The sequence below is a fragment of the Asterias rubens genome, chromosome 7 (assembly GCF_902459465.1).
Source record: "Asterias rubens chromosome 7, eAstRub1.3, whole genome shotgun sequence".
Classification (NCBI taxonomy): domain Eukaryota; kingdom Metazoa; phylum Echinodermata; class Asteroidea; order Forcipulatida; family Asteriidae; genus Asterias; species Asterias rubens.
The window spans coordinates 17,880,856-17,901,392 of NC_047068.1; the positions used below are offsets into that span (position 1 = coordinate 17,880,856).

At 39.2% G+C, this 20,537-nt stretch overlaps 2 protein-coding genes across 4 annotated transcripts; one reads left to right on the forward strand and one right to left on the reverse strand.

Annotated features, from left to right (window-relative positions):
* Positions 1-57: 57 nt before the first annotated feature.
* Positions 58-10,974, reverse strand: LOC117292784 (centriolar coiled-coil protein of 110 kDa-like). Of its 3 annotated transcripts, XM_033774940.1 has the most exons (13): positions 10,930-10,974; positions 9,726-9,905; positions 9,077-9,205; positions 7,736-8,573; positions 7,016-7,531; positions 6,059-6,328; positions 4,945-5,258; positions 4,452-4,571; positions 3,445-3,546; positions 2,349-2,465; positions 1,787-1,965; positions 1,202-1,264; positions 58-857 (listed from the first exon to the last, which is right to left on the reverse strand). In XM_033774940.1, exons 2-13 carry the CDS (start codon positions 9,879-9,881, stop codon positions 599-601), a joined length of 3,063 nt encoding a protein of 1,020 aa, XP_033630831.1. In that variant the 5' UTR covers positions 9,882-9,905; positions 10,930-10,974; the 3' UTR covers positions 58-598. The 3 variants fall into 3 exon arrangements, with proteins under 3 accessions (XP_033630831.1, XP_033630828.1, XP_033630829.1); XM_033774937.1 differs by having other exon boundaries at positions 7,016-8,573; XM_033774938.1 differs by lacking the exon at positions 10,930-10,974 and adding an exon at positions 10,784-10,834 and having other exon boundaries at positions 7,016-8,573.
* A 205-nt stretch (positions 10,975-11,179) lies between these two features.
* LOC117292785 (folliculin-like) lies at positions 11,180-20,531 on the forward strand. The gene is made up of 9 exons (XM_033774941.1): positions 11,180-11,284; positions 11,850-12,514; positions 12,912-13,058; positions 13,450-13,939; positions 14,399-14,550; positions 15,092-15,205; positions 16,214-16,472; positions 16,744-16,846; positions 17,396-20,531. Exons 2-9 carry the CDS (start codon positions 12,272-12,274, stop codon positions 17,589-17,591), a joined length of 1,704 nt encoding a protein of 567 aa, XP_033630832.1. The 5' UTR covers positions 11,180-11,284; positions 11,850-12,271; the 3' UTR covers positions 17,592-20,531.
* The last annotated feature ends 6 nt before the right edge of the window (positions 20,532-20,537 follow it).

Sequence of the window (20,537 nt, forward strand, 5' to 3'; positions counted from 1 at the left end):
TAGAGTGCTGGCACGTTAATCTAGAGGTTGCAGGTTCAAGTCCTGCTCTAGGGAATTTTTCTTTGTTAAACCCCAAATCATTTCAACATTTATCCAGTCAGTTTCCCCTGTGGTTTATAACTTGAGGTGTTAGCAAAAAGTCAAATCTGACTAAAGTGATCTCTCTGCTGCAGCTTCAAATTTCAAGAATGTATCGTAAACTTTGATGTGATCGGCAGTTACAGGTTGTATGTCTTCTAAATGGCACCCCCTGAACAAAGGTTTTGAAAAAATGGGAAGACTGCCAACATTAGAGATAGATAGCTCTACTGGTGGAGCGCTGGCATGTTAATACAGAGGTCGCAGGTTCAAGTCCTGCTCTAGTCAATTTTTCGCTGTTAAACCTAAAATCATCTAAAATCTACCCAGTCAGTTTCGCTGGTGGTTCATTATGATACCAATATTGTTGGTAAACTACATAACAACGTGTCAGGGAGAATAAATTTAAAACCAAAGTGCTTGCAGTGTGATATTTAGAGCTTCCTAAACTCCAGTGTAGTGGACTATATTTGTGTTGCGTAAGGAGTGCCAAAAGGGGAACCAATTTTTTAATTTCAGGCTACTTTCTGAACTCAGGAGTCTTTCGCTGGGTTTTCTTTGTGGATGGGTTGGCAATGGGGTACAGTGATCTCCTCACTCCTTTTGTCTTGACCGTCACTGGTGATCGCGGTTTTGTTGATCTATAACCCTGTGTAGTGCTGCCTGGTACCCTCTGGGATGTGACCTTTGATCTGGTGGGTTCATGGGTTAATTTCTTGGGATCATTCAGTTTGGGCTGATGTTGTTCGTTGCTGATGACAATTCCATATTTGGATGGTCTATGAACAAAAAAAAGTAGGTTTTAAGATCATGAGTGATTTGAAGAACAAAATGCGTTGTGGCCAAGCAGTCCAGTACAACAGACTCAAATTCTGGTGGACAAGTCATCGGGTATGGAATCAAATCCCAGTCGTGACACTTGAGCAAGAAACTGTAATTGTTTCTCTTCACCCAGGAGCAACAGGATACATGTGATTAACAATAGGGCAAGATAGCTCATGTGGTACAGCGTCGGCACGTTAATCCAGAGGTGGCAGGTAAAATATAAATGTTTCTTCATTCAACCCTAAGTTAGAACTATACATGGTTTTAAAAGCCAATCCGACTTATGTGAACTACTTACCTGTAGGTGTTGGCACTTGCTGGTCTTGCAGGTGACACTTGGCTCAGGAGTGGTTTCAAAATTCTACGAGAAAACAAAAAAGGGGGTGCTGATATGAACATCAAGGCATGCTGTGGACCACAGCATAATAATGAGGGGAGCAATATAAGAAAAACTGTGAAATTTGATTGGTCAAGAACCAATCACTTGACGTGCAACAAAAACACATGTTACATGGCTCGGGGTCGGGTAACATAAAAAGTGATGTACACCGGTGTACATCACCTTGATCGTTCCCAAGGTTGGTACGAAACAACCATTGGTTAGAGGGAACAGTCAGGAATTGTTTCTTGTTCGTCGTGATAATGTTTGAAGATAACAACAGAACTTTGAGAAGAGGAATATTAATGTTACCAAGGTATAACAAAACAATTGTTGCACGCTGTGATTGGGGTCCATGGGTTTAGTACACCCTTGGGGGAAAATGGCACCCGAGGCGAGGGTGACAAGCGTGCAACAATTGTATAATGTACAGGTTTGTAGTTTTATTTCACAAGTAAATTTCAGTCAAAGCAACATCAGACAAATTCACAAATTTACACTCGCCTTCCTTCGGCAACGCTTCTAGGCCTACCCCTAGACATGTTAGAGAGTCCTCCAGCTGTAACTTTCTTGTCTCCAAACACCCTGGCTTCAGCTACTTTGGCTTTCTTCTTCCTCTCCAGGGCTTTGACTGTAGCGGCTGACAGCGGTCGCATGGGGGCAACATCCTGCTGATGCAGTACCTAAAATATGTTGTGTAGCAAGTGTTACACATAGACCTGAATAATAGTTCGTGGAGGCAACAAAGACAATTACCTGCATGGCCCCTGGTCATTGCCTTGGTGCCTTTGAGAAATAAGTAGAAATTTACAATTTCCTAAAAAGGTGCCCTTATCGAGGAGAAAATACAAAGTTGCCCTTGCCCTTTCAAAAACGAAGCATACAGGCCTGGTTATAATTTTTTAAAGAAAACTGTCTGTATATCTTCTACTCTAAATCACATTTTGGAAAACTAGTTTGGGATTTTTTAAACAAATGACTTTAAGAAGCAACTCTAACTAGTAAATTAAAGGGGGAACTATGTGTAAATCTTTACAGTCCAAAGTTTTAATGAAAACAAGTTTACCCTGCTCTTCCTTCCTTCTTTTTTATCCAGTTTTCTAGACTGTGTGATGATGTCCATCCTCTGGGATGCAGTCATGGTGAAGAAGATGTCATACAGATCATATTGAGCTGCACGTACCTACAAGCAAGATTTGCAAATCAATTTAGGAAGAGTACACCTATGCAACTAGCTTGAACAAAACAAAAAAGATTGACCCAAAACAATGCATGACAATGCAACACCTAAAAGTTAAAGACCAAGTACGAGAACACGACTCAAAGGTGCAAGACCTGGGCCCAATTTTATAGAGCTGCTTAAGCACAAAATTTTGCTGAAGCGAAAAAATCCTTCCTTATTAAAATCAGACTACGGCCAAGACTCCACTTAATTGTTATGCTAAGTAGACAACAACTAAATACCAGTCACAAGCATTGTATATGACATGAAATTTTGGCCAGTGACATGTGTAAAATAAGCGAGCTATTTTCGTGCTTAAGCACCCCAGGTCAAAATTCCAGTTGAACCTAGTTAACTGGTGTCAACTGGTTCAACTGGATAGTGACCAAACTCGTCCATTTTCCATATTAACCAACTGGTTTGGACTAGGTTTAACTGAGTTCAACTAGGTTGAAATTATAAACCATTAAGTTTCTGTCCATTTTCCGTATTAAACCAACTGGTATTAACTGTGTTTAACTAGTTTATCAACTGGTTTTCAACTAGTTCCAGTTAAACCCAGTTTAATTAGGTTCAACTGGAATTTTGACCTGGGACAAAAAGCAGCAAACACAGCAAAACTATGCTCAAAATAATAAGGTTACCAGCCAAACTACCATGTCGTATGAACAATTCGTGGCTGGTATCCTGCTCATTTCTGCTTAGCAGAAGTATATCAAGCAATAATTTCTGATTAAGCAGCAATTTCATGAAGCTTGTAAGCAGATATTTCCTGTGTTATGATTTATGAGTTGGCTCTTCATACATTTTGATGTAACTGATCAAAGCCATCCTGAATGTCTGTCAAGTCCTGCTGTAGTCAATATTTCTTTATTTAAGCGAAAATTATTAAAATGGTTAAAACATATTTATATGTCAAAAACAGATGTTGGATAATTACCTGAGCAAGCACTCTCTCAGCTAGTACCATATCCTGCATTGACATCACGCCCTGCTTGATAGGAGTCTCAGAGATAAACTTGTCTGCAAAAGCAACGCTGTCCTGAAATAATTTAAACAAATGCAGAAAGGTCAATATATAACAGGCATAGAACTTCATGGGCATCATAGAAACATTCTCAGCTCAGAAATGCTCACATTATTGATTTGATTTACTAAGGGATGTGTACTTTTAGGTGAGGGGAAAAAGGGGGCATTGCCTCAGTATGACTGATATTCTCAGTGATCAACATGTATGTGTTGAACATATTTAAAGCCATTGGACCCTTTCGGTACAGAAAAACAAAACAAAAGTTAACAGATTTACAAATAACTTACAGGGTTTACAGAAGGTAGTGGTGAAAGACTTCTCTTGAAATATTATTCAATGAAATGCTTTCCTTTTTGAGAAAACAGTAAAAAAAAACTCAATTCTCGATAGCGAGAATTACAGATTTATTTTAAACACATGTCATGACACGGCGAAACGCGCGGATACAAGGGTGGGTTTTCCCGATATTTTCTCCCGACTCCGATGACCATTGAGCCTAAATTTTCACAGGTTTGTTGTTTTATATATAAGTTGTGATACACGAAGTGTGGGCCATGGACAATACTGTTTACCGAAAATGTCCAATGGCTTTAACCCTCGATCAAGATATTCTCAAAATAGGGAGACCACCAACAAAGGGCTGGAAAGCTCAGTTGGTAGAGCGCAGGCACCTTAAACCAGAGGTAGTTGGTTCAATTCCCCCTCTCTTAAATTTGTTTTTGTTCAACCCCAAATCATTGAAAATATTCAGGTGCACATTTCCTACATTAGCCTATTAGTTAACCCCCAAAGGGCCATGTTTCAGCCAACCAGAATGCAGACAGAACCAGCAAAAGTTGTGCGAACAAAACAAACAATACTTTTATTAAATAAGAGCAAAGTTTTATCCAGGATACAATATATCTTAAGTGCCTTACTTTGATGGTTTTGATGGTGTCTTGAACTTTGTTGGTCTGGAAGATTCTCCTGGTAAGATAACCCTTTGAAACAGCTGAGACCCGGTCAAACTTTGCCTTCATTGTGGGTGAGTTTACAATCTACAAAAAAAAGCAGGAAGAGCAAAACAATTTTATATTCAGAATAGGCAAACCATACATTTAAATTTTAAAGTTGTTTTAAAACTTGTTTTTAAAAACTACATTTGTTATTGCTGTGTTGAACATTACTAATAACACAATGGTTTGCACATGGAACTTTGTCAGAAGACCAGTTGCTTAAAAAAACAAGACAAATACCTAAAAAGTCAAAGCAAAGAAAGTAAAGTGTCTTGCTCAATGACACAAGTGCCAAGACAGGGACTCTAACCCACAATCTGCTGATCAGAAACACGAGAGTCCGGTGTTCTTAACCGCTCGGCCACAACACCCAACGAAAGACTTTGATTTATGTGAGGTCGTTATGTCTTTTTACCTTGCTGTATGGACTTCTGATCATCACTGGTGAACTGACGCTCTCTTCAGCAGCAGGTGACCTAGCTGTAACAGGACTATTAGCCCCTCCGATAACGAGTCTACTGTGATCCCCTCCTAGGTAGAATGGTTCCACCGCTCCTCCACTACCCACTGTACTGGTTAATGTTACAATAGGGGAGGTCTTCGTGATGACAGAGGGGCTTGTGTGCTTGGATGGAATATTTGGTGATGAAGTACGATGTGAGGTGCTTTGGTCAGGGGAAGGCCTTGCTGATTTTACACTAGATGGTGATGACTGTTTCACAAGTTGAGCTGTGAACAAAAGTTTTGCAAGTTGAATTGTATTCAACAGTAAACCTCTTGATCTATCAAACAAATTTTCTCTGACATCAAAGTGATCAGATTTCATGGCTTTGCTAACTGTCAAATTATGCGCTTATATCACCATTCAACGCTAACTGTGTAAGTGCCAAATATCTGCACTAGCTGTGTAAGCTTAGAATGCCTACTTTCATGTGCACAAGCAAACAATTTATTGATAACCCAGTATGAAGGCAAGGAAAGATACCAATGCCCCAACTTGACCAATCTCTAATGAGTCTCTCGAGTCCTTCAATTAAATTAAATTCAATTCAATACAATTCAAATAAAAATAATTTCCATATTGGTGAACACAGGAGAAAAATTAACAATTTTAGGACAATAATTTAAGACAAAGACAGTCAAAAACTGGTTGAGAAAAGTAATGAATGAAAAAAAAAATTAATAATGAAATGAAGATAAGATAATGTAATTGATACGGAGCAAACCAATGGTGGGCATTTATAGAAGCCAAAAAGGCTTGTTTGAAATGCCCACTGACAAATACAAGACAAAATTTGTACAATAGAAGTTTCTCGGTTGCAGCCCCCACCTGTGGAATGGCTTGCCTCTCACCCTTAGTCACAACCTGACATATCTTCATTCAAATCCAATCTCAAAACTTACCTCTTCAGTCAAGCCTACCATTCATTTTTCTAGTGGTCTTATTTAAAGCGCAGTGAATAGTTTTTCTAGATGCCAGCGCTTTATAAGATTTATTATTATTTATTATTATTATTATTAATACTCACATTCGCTAACATCTTTCTCTCCTCGATCAACCGTTTCCCGCAAGACCTCTTTGCTCAACCCTTTCCCATCATCTTTGTTCCCCGCCATCAATCCCTGTTTCTGACGAAACTGTTTCTCCAGCTCTGCCATCTCTAGTTGCAGCGTCATCTGGGCCTGCTGCTGCTCGATCAGCAACTGCTGCAGTTGCTGTCGCTGCTGCTCTTCCATGTGCTTCCTCATCTCCTCAAAATAGCCCAGCTGCAGATGCAAGAGGTTCTCTTCTGTCAGCTCTAGACGTAAAAAAAATAGTGTTTTCAATGTACATTTTTTCTCATCTTTTGTAGAGACTGAAGTAGTGGATGTAATATTTTTGTACATATGTATGACTTTGAAACAAAATGGAAAAACGAACAAAGATACTAACAAAATATAGAGTCCACCAACATAGGGCTGAAATAGCTCATTTTGTAGAGCACTGGCACTTAAAACTAGAGGTCGCAGGTTCAAATCTTTCCGTTGTAATTTTTTATCTGATTACCCAAAGTTGGTTTATTAAATTATGTGCACCAAGTTTGTTTTCAATTTCCATTGTGGTATACAGCATTACTTTTTGGCAAAGGGTTATTTGCAAGAGTTGGCAATCAATATACACACAAAACATTATAAACGTTAGACATAAACTGTTGTAGTTCGTTTCAAGCATTTCCAAGCAAGATACGCCTAGAAAAAAACTGCATTACATAAACTCAATGTGTTTTAGGTGGTAATCATGCATTGGCCCTTATGCGACCGTATCTACACACAACTCTGTGCACTATGAAAGCCTATTTGAAAAGGGGGGTGGCTTGTATGTGTGGTTGTCAAAACATTGCTGGGTTTTTAATGTAAAATATACAAAATTTACATCGAAAAAAAGTAGGCCTAATTGATCAAGAATGCAGTTTAAAGATTTTGCACAAAATTGGAAAGAGTTGTACCTTTATTTTGATGTACATTTTCTGCTTCTGATTCAGTCGTCACATTTTCTTTTGGTTCTATGGATGAAGTGTCAGCATCTGCACCAAGTTCAAGACTCCTTCTAGCAGGGGGTTGTCCTTCACTTTGTCCAAGACTTGCATGAGGTGCTTCATTCCTTGCCTGGGCATCAAGCAAGGCCGGTGATGGGTGCTCTAGGGTGTACGAGTTTCTCCTGACGCGCTTCTCAGGAGATGAGAAGTCATTCTCACTGCTGCTCTTAGCAGATTCCTGTTTTGGAGACAACTTGGAGTGCTGGCTTGATTTAGTGGCAAAAGTGGGATTACGCTCACTATCTTCTTGACCTACAGGGGTCCCTCTAACTGTATCATTGAGAACATCCCCATTTGGTTGTGGGGTCTCAACAAGGGTGTTCCAAGGGTCTTCAATATCTTGCAGAGTGGATGCAGCACTAACGGTCCTTAGGGTGGAAGGCAACGTACACGACTGACCCAAGGTGTTTGTGTACAATGTTGATCCTGTTGAGATGAACATGGATAAGTCTCGATCTGTTTGGGATAAGTTGCTATTTGGGCTTCTCTCATCAGGACTTCTCTCATTATCACCCAACGTGTTTTCATTAACAGTGGGGCTTGGGTTCTCAAGAGGTGTTGATGAAGGAACTCCTGATACGTCTGAGAAGAAGTGGGATCCTGAAGGCGTTGGTAGCAAGGAGTACTCACCTAAAAGGCTCAGGTAAGAGTCTTTTTCACCAAATGATTCTATATCATCATCATTATCATTGTGGAAATCCTTAAGAGGAGGCATTAAGTGTACACCTGTCACAGGTGGAATCTGTTCTGAATCTGGTGTTTTAGCTTTGTCAGAGTCTTTGCTCCAAGAGCAAGCTAACTTGACACCAGCTGTAGAGCCTGACAGCATTGAACTTGATCCCGAAGCATTTACAGATCCAGATGTTATATCTTGGTCACTCTTGTGCAGAACTGTTGATGTAGAAGATGTTGCAGGCGATAAAGTCCAGGCATTTGATTCAGATGATTCAATTCTATGAAGTGAAGGACTTCCTGAAGCAGTCACGTCAAGGGCTTTAGCCTCTCCTTTGCTAGAAGATTCGGAACTGTGCCCAGAGACAGTTTTTTTTGCTTTGGACACTGTATCTAATGTAGCTTTAACTGCACTGTTAGAATCATCTAAGCTGGTGGGACTTTTACTAAAGTCGGACACGGCTATTACTGTCTGATTAAGCAGGCTTGCATCACTGCTGCTGCTTGTTGATCCCTGGGCACTCAGTACCTCCCCAATGGGGTTTGTGCGCGGAGGAACTACATTAGCATCCGGTTTAGATGTGGGTGATTCTGGCAATCCTACATGTAGGTCAACACTAGGAATGTGTGATTCTACTCCTGTTTGATTCTCATTTGCTTCTGTAGATGTGTTTGGGAGTCTTGTCAAACCCTTTGATTGGTCTAGATGACGGGCTTGACTTCTTGATGAAGTATCAATAACTTCTGACGAGTTGATGTAGTCTACATTACTATTTTGACTTGATGATCGTCTCTCCTGGAATATAAACCACAAATAAAGGGAAAGTTTCAAGAGTCATTGTGTTTCATAGTCTTTAGGAGACATAAACTCACAATAGTTTTTTTTAGCTCAGTGGATTATTTTGGAAATCTAAGACAAACACTGCTAGTATCTCTACATTTCTTGTTAGACACGTAAAAAGCACTGGATGTATTCTAATATATTTAAATTTAGCATTAACTTGTGACCGAACATGGCATTGTTCCAATCATTAATTAAATTTGTAACTCCCGAACATGCTTATTATTAGTAGGATTTGAAACTGCTTGGTGGAAATACTATATCTGGAAAGGTTTGCGAAAACACCATATGTACGTAATGACTATCTCTAATGAGTGAACCACCCCAACTCATTAGAGATAGTCATTACATGGTCTTACCGCAAACCTTTCTATGTGCGTATGCACGTTGAAATGGCAATATCAGTCTTCCTTGCCTCCTAGTTGACCAAAGCTATGATACTATGCTGTCTCTTTTACCTCCATATTATTGACGATTGCCTGCACTTTATCCAGCAGTCTCAGTCGTTTTTTACTTGTTAGCTCCTGCTCTTTTTTCATAGCTGCAATCCTGAACTGCCTCATCTCATGTCGTCGCTGCTCTGTCATCTAGTAAACAGAGAAAATCACACATTAAAAATATTACAGGGATAACTGTGCCACCAATCAGCTAGTGGAGGCTCAAACAGGCCTAGAATTAAGCAGGGGCCACGGAGGTCATGGCTTTCATTAACCGGGTTTCAGCCTTGATGCCTCAATTGTTTCCCAGAGAGTTTAAGATTCTGCAATGGGAGCGCCCCTTAGAAAATGAAAATGGCATTTCCCTCTCAAAGATGAAGTTCAAGGCCTGTGCAGAAAACTGACGCCAAAACCATGCAATATGGTAGAACAATTCTCTTAACGATGGATATGGGTTCTTTTACGTGCATTACACAACACATGGGATCAACAGCTTCATATCCAACCTGAAGGACGAAGCAATTTAATGGTTAGGTGTCTTCATGCTTTTGGACAAAAATGTCAAGACCAGAACCTGAACCCACACTCTGTTAAATGAGAAACACCAGATCCTGACTCAAGAGTGTTGACAGCTCAGACATGACACGCCACCTTTACAGAAATAACTTACAACTGGGGGAGGGATAGGCTTTCCATTCAATCTGATCAACGACACAAAAGAAGATGAGGCAGTAGCTGAGGAGTCATCTGGTTGTTCCTGTTTGTCATCATCCAGGAGTTTATAAGCAGAAATCTGACGCTCAATTGCAGCTAAAAGCTCTTCCATCTTGAACTATGTTATATGTAATTCCTGTAAACAAAAATATTATCAAGCAAATATTGAAATAGTTGCAATAATGTACCCCTCCCTCCGACAGCCGTGGGAGGAGGGCTATTTCGGGACAAAGTCTTTATCGCAAAGATTGAAATACACAACTTTTTATTCAATGAAGTAGATAATGTACAAAACAACATTTCTCCATCCTCCCAATGAAAGTCTACGCCCGTCGTGAGAGGTTTATGATTAAATCATGGCAACAAAAACAAACAACCCCAAAGTAAAAATTAATACTTATATAATACTAATAGGGGCCTACTAGTTACTACATGTACTACTAAACTACTAAGTACTTGTATTTTTTTTAAGTACTACAAATTATGGTTTGTTTTTGTGATTCATAGATAGCCTAGATGTAGTTGCGATAACGTAACCCTCCTGCCGACGGCGTAGCCAGCAGGAGGGTTACGTTATCGCAACTAGCCTAGATGCAATTTCATTTGAACACATACAACTGGTATGCCTAGCCCTATATTGTAAAAATAAACAAGATAAAATTAATTATTAAATATTGGTTGCTAATCAATCAAAATAATTTATTAAAAATAAACAAAATAAAAATTTGTATTAATATTTTGTTTTGAGATGAATATTTCAATAAACCAACAAAACGTGCTTATTTTATGCCATGCTGCTGTACAATATGACTGTAATGGATTTATGAGTAAAGATACATATTATAGATTAATTTTGAGTTGAGTTGTCCAGAAATTGACAACATTCCTAAACAATCTGATTCTGTATTCAACCACGTTCACAACAACACAAACTAACAAAATCATTGTGTATATTATTGTACATGTATTACAAAAATTATATTATTTGTTTTTAATTTAAAATAAAAAGGGAACCTTTGTTAACTTGCTTGTCATCTTGTTGAGACACAAACTAACAAAACACGTTCCACAGCCAAATCCTTGTTCACTTATAATCAGCAGAAAGAAACAAATACAATTTTACCGATCTTTTTATGACAGAATGAATTAACCTACTTTACCTTTTTTAGAAGTTTGAAATATTTTCGTCGGTCGCGCTGTTTTGGAATTCGGCAACTAATATTATCTTGGTAGGACAAATCTGATTGATCTATGTGTTAAATTCTTTCATGTATCAACCAATCAAAAAGCGCTTGATATAACGTCACGGACATTTTCCTAAACTTGACAAAAGTCGCTCATGCTGGGATTGATTTACTTCCGGATGTCACTCTCACGTGCTCAAAGTCACATGACACATTGTAAATTGTGATCATCACAAACAGAATTTTCTGCACACAGAGATCTGCAAATTAACCTTGAAATGCACGATAAAACGATCGTTATATTTACCAACACAATCCATGCAATAGATGGGTAAGTATTTTCATTTTTCCCTCAGACTAATTTAGTGTGTGATCGTATTTGAACAATCGTTCATGGCAAAAAACCCACTATTTTGACTGTTGGTGTTGCATTCAGTTCAGTTCAGTTCTCAGTAATCAGAGTGTTTCGAAAAAAATATACTTATTGTGTATGGTGACTGGTCTGTTTACTTGTCAATGAATGATATCCTGTCAGTCAACCCCCTTTGATAAATAAACTTCACTTCAATCAGCTTCTGTATGATGTAATAAAAGGCGAATTCGGGTGGTTTAATGAGTGGTCTTCAACATCAACTTCAAGTTCAGCAGTAATACTCAAAAAGAGTTTTTGAGAATTGTTTGTACTTCTTAAAAAAAGGTCAAGCTTTTGTCTTTGCCTAGTATTGCTACATGAACTCATTTGATCTGTCGAATGAATGTGTTGTTTAGGTCACTGTTTTTTTTAAACAGATTGTTAATCTGTTTTTATTGTTAAATGTTTTGTTGTGAAAGATTTGCTTATAATAATCTGATGAAGAATTATGACATACATTCTCTTTGTTTTACACAACAAACAGGAGGTCAAATGTGATATGAGAAAAACAGAATTCCTGTTCCTTGCTTGAATGTGTGGATGAATAGTGAATAGTGTGGATGAATGTTGATACGGGGATTCAAGTATTACAGTTTGTGGAGAAGAATTATGACCACCCCTTCTCTTCCTTCTCTGAGGACTGCATATAAAGTGATGACACTGGATCCTGCATACCACCATATTCAAAGTTCAACAGTTTGAGTGTTGAGTTACTTTATGTGTTGGATTTGAGTGAGGAAGGATCCCACTCCAGTGAGTCACCCAAGAGTGTTACAGTTTCAAAGAATTCTTTGTGAAAGTTTTTGCATCACTAGAACTCGCTGCCCGGGATCGGTAACAATTTTGTTGAAAGTCACGACAAGAAGTTCTCCAGAGAATTTCTTTGTTCTTTGACATCATTCAACCATGAATGCAGTAATATCTTTGTGTCATTTCTGCGAGCTTCACGGACCAAGCATTCTCTTCTGCACCCAATCCTTTCATACTGGGGACCATCATCAGCAGACGTTAGATGGGAAGACAGAGCAAGGGGCCTCTGGTCATCCATTGTTCCGTCGGTCACGGTCATCTGAGTCAGGTTCATCAGCGGCAGGCGGTGATCAAAAGGCGGGCAGTGCCTCGCATGCATCCAAAACAGAACTGTGTGAGGTGAATACAAAAAAAATTAATCTTTCTTTCCAGCATCAGCACTTTAACTTTTGGGGCATAAAATCTAGTTTTATTTTTTACCTATAACCACTTTACTTTCCAGTGAAATGTTTCTCAAAATGTTTTATATTTTCAAACTCCGCTGTAAGTTTCTCACCAAAGGTTTTTTATTGCCATATTTTAAGAGCAATTACCAAACCTATACCTTCCCTTTACGACATTTTAATCATCTGTTGTTATAGTTGTCTTACAGTTGGGTTGAGTACTAGTAGAGTCTCATATTTATAATAGTTTATGTTCAGGTTTTAGTAAATGCAGGTATTTTACATTAAGTAAACCTCGTTACTAGTTTCACTATTTAGTCACAATTCTTGTTTTGAAATTACTACTGTTTTAGGCATGCAGGTCCTTCCAGCCCGGCCAGCCAAACTTCATCAGCCATGACCATGAAGTGGATATCAGTTACATCAGCACCCAGCATCCACACAACCCACAGATCTTCGCTATGGTCAGACAAGCCTGTATTAGGAGTCTTAGCTGTGAGGTGAGGCAAACACTGTGCCCGTCTGACTCTGTGCCCCTTTCTATAGTCCCATTAGAGCACAAACCCTGTGTAATCCATTGCCTGGTTCTGCCTAAATTTGATGGATTTGAAGTTGCCAAGCTTGTCGTTGAGTCAGCAAAAACATTAATCATTGTTTTGTTATATAAGTAGTGTATGCATTGAGTACAAGAATCACAAAGTGAAATCTTGACTGTTTCGCGTTTCATGAGACGAAGCATGTTTTTTTTTAATTGAAGTTGCCAAGCAAAACCAACCACTTTTGCATGGAGTGAGGAAAATCAAGTAAACAAAGATCATTGTTGACAAGACAAATTGTCATTGACTGTTTACAGATGAAGGTTATCAATTTTGTTTTTAATTCCTCATTTAGGTCTGCCAGGGTCGCGAGGGACCTATTTTCTTCGGTGATGAACACCATGGTTATGTTCTGAGCTACACCTTCTTCATTAAAGACAGCCACGCCCGAGGCTTCCAGCGATGGTACAGCATTATCGTAGTCATGATGGACCGCATCTTTCTCCTCAACTCCTGGCCCTTCCTCGTCTCCAACCTTCGCTCCCTGATCGACGAGCTTCAAGCGAAAGCGGTTGTCGTTTACGAGCAGGAGCAGTCGGACAGACCCCAACGTGCCGAGCGAATCAACAATCAAGTCTTTCTCGCCCCGGGGGATATCCGGCGGCGATGTGGGGGAAGCAAGACTTTTAGGTCTCTGCTGGAATTAACAAGTGATAAGAACCTTTTTAGATATCTGCACATGGTGCTTGCATGGATTCTTAAAGCTGGCGGGAGGAGGTTGACGGAGAAAGTTCTAGAAGGACCTCCAAAGGAAGAGGCTCTCATAGATCTGGATAATGAAGAAGGTTGGTTGTATTTTGAAAAAGCTTAAAATCCAGTTTTAAACTCGGTATCAAGAGCTTCAAGTTGTTTATGCATGAGGTACCCGGTGCTTACACATAGTACTCAAACTGCCTCTAGCCACTGGGCTAGCTTGGTGGTCAAGTGATAAGACATCTGAGTATTGAATGTACAGTGCTTAGTGTAAGTGTAAAAACAAATAATTATGCATGAGGTGTCCAATAAATAGAACTACTAAATAACCACACTTGTATGGTAAGTTGACCACTTTCAAATTGCTTGTTAGGCTCTGTGCACAAAATCCCATTTGGGCATCTTTCTTTATAATTTCCACACAGAGAAACTCTGAGGTTTTTTCAGGTTTCCATAAGGTGCTGATTAGCTATGGGGGCACACGCTCCTTGTACATTTATCCTCAGTATCACTATGTTTTAACACATTCAATCTATTCTATTCTACAACAGAAACTGAGGAAGGCTTCATCAAGGTATCGACCATGACAATGGATCCTGATCCAGCAGGAGGGGTAATGGATGGTCCAACAGCCGAGCAGGACAGCCGAGAGGAGTGGCAAGATGGCGGTCCCGTTTTTACTTCACTTCACCATCTGCGAAATGTGAGCTTACGTATTCTACAGTATAATATGAGGATCAGGTGGGCTCAGTGGTTTCTTTCCCTGCCTTTCACATCTGTGGACCCCGGTCCTATTCACACCTCAGACTGGAGCCTTGCAATGCATGTACATTGGGTTTTCAGTCCCTATCTGATTGCATGGGTTTTTCCTGTTGGGGTTACTACTCCTACATCTCAAACTGAACATTTCTTCTTGAAATTCCTAGTCATCCTTTTGATTGGCTCCAATTGTGCTAGTGGAAAACAAAATAAATAAAAAATGTAGGCTCATATTGAAATAGGGCTCATTACCACAAATATAAACTGTCCAGTCAACTCTTGGTAGCCGCTGTATTTAACATACATGTACTTGACAACAAAATCAGGAACACATTTCATAGAGCACAACAAAATCTTGCTCAGCAAAAATAGTTTACCAGCCGGAAAACCATATTGCTGCCACTAGTACCCTACTAATGAAAGTAGGCCCTGTTCATAGTGTTAGGAGAGAGCCATTGTGACATGTACATTTCTTTCTATATCAGGTACTCGGCAGTCTGAACTTCCATGATTTGGCACACCATGCTCTTATAGGCAACCAGATTATTGTCCGATGTCACTTCAAGAGCACACTACGCTCATTCTTTGAAGTCCTCAAGGTAATCAAGAAAGGGAAGTTGGGAAAAAGAGTGACCAGCATTCCCAACAGAAAGATAAATTTAACAGGAAACGAGAGAGATAGAGAAAGGGGGCAGGGAAGGGCAAAATATTTGACGCCAACTTGGGAGTATATGGCCTGTGCTGCCAAATATGTAGTGCACTTAGCTGAATCAAGAACAATCGTTGTATACCCATTTACTCCTTGTTAAAGGCAGTGGACACTATTGGTAATTGCCAAAGACTAGCCTTCACAGTTGGTGTATCTTAACATATGCATAAAATAACAAAGCTGTGAAAATTGGAGCTCAATCGGTCATCGAACTTGCAAGATAGTAATGAAAGAAAAAACACCCTTGTCACACGAAGTTGTGTGCGTTTAGATGGTTGATTTCGAGACCTCAAGTTCTAAATCTGAGGTCTCAAAATCAAATTCATAGAAAATTACTTCTTTCTCGAATACTATGGCACTTCAGAGGGTGCCGTTTCTCACAATGTTTTTTTACCATCAACCTCTCCCCATTTCTCGTCGCCAATAATTATTTTGAGTAATTACCAATAGTGTCCACTGCCTTTAAAAAGAAGCAGTTACAGTTGAAACGCTTGTAAACATTCTTTTCTTGTGAACCCGAGCATTATAGTGTTGTGAGGAAATTTTCTCAAGTGTTTTTGAGGATGTGTTTTATGAAGAAAACTACAGGGTAAAGATATAAAAGGGAAATCTGGGTTGAATACAAGTGGTTCATCATTCATCAATCTTTAAGCTGAAGTAGTAGTCTCGTCTAGTTCCTACCATCTGCCCATGTAGTAGTTCATAAGCAGTTCATAAGTACATGTGTAGTCTCCAAAATTAAAAAATCTACTCCAAATTTACAATTTGTTGAACAAATTTACACAACAGAAAAATATAAACATATGGTTTTACTACAAAATTAAACATAATGAATATACAATCGGCAAACTCTTCAGTTGTTTCTTACTTTATCGCCTCTTCCTGTTCTTATACCTAGACTCTCCTACCAGTCGGCTGTTGTCACATCATCACACACAGCGACCACTACGAAGAATCCTTCAAATGTAACTTCCTGGGCCTCTCCCCAAACACGTCCCTACCGGGTCACGTCAAGTTATCCGAGTACTACATCCTCCTTGACATCATCATTCCCAGCCAGTCGCCCAAAGATAGAGAGAAGGTGATTGTGGAAGAGTCCGATCCGTTCTATGGCTATGGGATTTTGATGAGTAGCACTGGATCGCTACCAGACATAGGTAAGAGTTGTAGACTAAGAAATAAAATACATGGGTTACTTGGGTGATACTCAAAAACCTGATTCGCCCTTGGATTTGTGAAGTCCAAACAGAAGCAAGGATTCAACACTAGCTGGAAGATAATTAGCTTGGATGTAGAACTAAACAAGGTACTCGTAGTAATAATAATAATGCATAGTCTTATAGCACATATCAGGTAGTCAATTCTTTCTTCTGCCACGGAATTAAATGAGACCATGCTAAATTAATCCTTCTATGCTGTCTACTGCAGGACCCACGATCCTGACCAAGATTCAAAACGTCCTGGACAACGAGAACTTCACTCAGGAGGTTATCAACGCCTTCCTTGTGGCTCTGAAAGAGGAGTGGATGAAGTAAGTTAGTTTAGATTTTGGGAAGGAAGGGCTTACCAATATGGGTAATGGAAGTCTTTACCACATGTACAGTTAGGTTAGCATGAACATCTGACGTCACACTTCGAGGCTCGTGAATTACGCTAGAGGTCTGCCTTAAGCCTACGTCAATCCCTATCCATAATCACCTTTGACCTTGCACTCATTTCACATAGGGATTCGCAGTCAAATCCTACCTACATGTATTTGTATACATATTTAAAAAGAAAGCATGTTGCTGCATGCAGATGACTGAAAGTGCAGCTGCCAAACATCCACTCGAACCAATCAAAACATTGAACGTTTCCGTCAGTGCACGTTTATCCATTGAAATCATTGTATCCAATGAAATCACTAGTTCTGTAAAACCAACAACTGTCTTTATCTCTGCGGATAAAGACAGGCAGAGACCAATCTACATGTAGGTCAGCTCTTGTACAATAAAATATTCCTACTTTGTTTTCCAAAGGGCCAAATATCAAGCCTGCATGTATACTAACATTAACATGAGTCCTTTATTTCCACACACAGTAAAGTCAAGCTACTGTTCAAGTTCACCCGTGCTGGTTCCCACACAGACGAGGAAACAGAAAGACTTCTGCTGATCCTTAAAGCTAAACCAGAGGACAAGAGTTTGTTGAAGTTCTGGATTACCGGCCTGAGCTCCCAGTATAGATCCCACTTACTGACGACGTCAAGTATGGGTGCTTTAACTACGCTACCTTAACAATAAGACTAATTTAATATACTCTCACTACACTACCATAAGACTGCATTTCATAAAGAAAATTGTACATGTAATATGGAGTTGTGGGTTTATCTCATGCTGGCCTTGAGATAACCCATGACATCCACAGCTATTGCCTTGGTGCCCTGTGGTTTTGCTGCGGTGCCCTTTTGCGTATTTCATATTATACACATTGACATTTTCATCTTGGGGTGCCCCTTAGGGTAGGGTAGCAGAGGAAATGTGCCGTGCCTTTTCAAGACCGAAGTTCAAGGGCTGCCATGACCACTTCTTTGAATTAAAATAATCTTCCAGTCTTCAGTAATGGAAACAAAGAAATCGGATTTGCCACTTTTCTATTGATGAAGTCGGCAGCTTAATCTGTTGGACAAGCATTTTGCAAGATAGGTTTTGAATGTCTGGTACAATGACTTAATTGGTGTACAAAAAAAACAAATGGAATCCCCCAACTGTAAAGATGTAAAACTGTGAAGGTATGTAACGTTTTTGGGATCAGCTTTTGTATAGCAATATCTTAATAGGCAAAGCTTGGTCCCAGTGTGCCTGATACACATTCTTTCAGAATCGAAATCTGTGTCTTACGTATTGCAAAAACCTTGCTCCTATAGCCATGCGACATAGCAACTGTCTTTGAGTTCAAAGAATTGTACATAAAAGAAGTACCTGCTCATGGACACTCAAAAAATTAAATAAAAAGTTATACCTTTTTCAGTGTAATATTTATTTTTAAGCAGAATTGAAATTTACTTAATCAGATTACTTAAAATTATTTTAATGTTTATGTTGGACATAAATTTAAAAAATCAATAAAATATTGCATTTATACAAGTCCGACTGTTTTCTTGTCTTTTTAAAGCTTTGTTGTGGGACAAACACAAGTTAGAAAGAAAATTAGTAAGTACTGTTTACATTATTAAGCACAAGTACCTAACAAGGGCTGTAGAAGAAGTTAGCGCACACACATCTACTCAACCCATATCTACCTAACTATAGGATTTCCCATTTAAAACACACAAACACTGTTCACCAAAAATTGACCCATTCCCACATAATAAGAATGTTTTTTTTCCCAAAAACAGAAGTTGAAGTATTTTATAAAAATAAATTTTTCAGTGATACAATTGCCAATTCAAATCGCCTCTGACTGACTTCCACATACTCTTTGACAAAACATAAACTGCTTCGCTTTTCTCAAAAATGTATTTTAAACCATATTTTTGCCCACGATTTGTTTACATATAGTTGAACTTTTTTGTGGTTATTGAAAACTAGATTTAAATGGATGCTTTTCCAAAAGTATATCAAGGTTATACCTTCAACTTTAAGGTATAACCTTGATATACTTTTGGAAAAGCATCCATCCCTTCAAAAAATCAAATGATTAACAATGAAATAATTGCACCACAGAAAAACATTGATCTTTATTTCTAATAGTAAGTACACAAAAATTGTTCCCTCTTTTGAATCAAGCCAAGGAGCAGCTTTACTTCTTCAAGAAATACTACCACTAATTGACACAATAGCAAATATGCACTGGACATTTCCACCTTTCTATTTGAAAGATCTTGTAAAAATGTACACATTCAGTATAAAAAAAATTTAAAAAAACATCATAGTGTAGTTTTGAAACACAATGAAACGATGATGACAACTCTTCCTTTCAAAGTCAATCCTGACATTAACTGTGCTCTGGCTGTACTATTCAATGGATTACATTGGTCAAGTTGGTACTGTAAGCATACATATATCCATTTCATGTACCGCTAAACACTGAAATGTACCACTGGGGGTCAAAGTTGAAAGATTCTAAATTTAGATGCCAGTACATGTACCTGGGTTTTTTTTAAGAGTCTCAAATCGTTACATCAAATCTCCTGACTAGTGGGACAAACTGTACCACAGGAAGTATTTTCACAAGTTCAGTTTGAGAACCTACATTGGGGAATCAAGGGTACAAGACACTTTGCTCCTTGTCTCCAATTCAACACTGCTTTACATTTACCCCAACACCACCAAATGGTCATCAACTATATGCAGTTTTGATAAATTTTGGTGAACAAAGAGCCCAAATAGCTGCATGGTCTCACAAGTTTAACAGCTAACAATTCCTGCAGCAGGTGACAGCCTGCAGGAAACATTCACATTTTGCTGGTAATGAGTCAAAGCATGTTGGCTGGAAACCAAATACAAGCTCTCCTATATCCCATGCAGGATTCAATGAAGCGGACACAGAATACATGTATATGTTGTTCTTTGTCTAGGTTACCACATCAACGTTGTGTTATACATAGTAGAATCTTGCAACTTCATCAATGCCTTTGCCCTTTGGAAGGCCCATGAAGCAGTAGGTCATGTGTGACATTTTTCAGTATTGCACACTCGGACCCTGGAAACAAGTTCACGATTTCCAGACTGACAGCAATATGCTGCTGAAACTCAAAGTCCATAATGACAGCTGTAGTATTTGCTCGATGTTGATCAGCAGTGAAAAGGCAGCCAATCTCCAACACAGGGTACTTCAGCAAATCAGTACAAGTGTTTCAGTGCGTGAGAACAAAATGCAGTTGTACACACATGGCATCGAGCCTCATGTTAGCTGACGCGTCTGTGTAAAATCCATGTCGGAATGACATAGTCCTAAGGCGCTAGACCGAAAAGGTGAATGGTATCACCAGGATCAACACTAGCATGGACAGCGCCCTCTTCAGTTGGAGCTTAACAAGACTCCATCATCGGACAGGTTCTCAGACCTAGTGCCCTGCTACGAAATGCAGTTGTACACATAGCATGGAGCATACTGTTGGCTGACGGGCCTGTGTTAATCAATGTCATAATGACCATTGCACTAGACCGAATAGGCCAACGGCATCGCATTGATGGCACTAGAGCACGGACAGCGAATCCACAGTTGGAGCTTAACAAGAA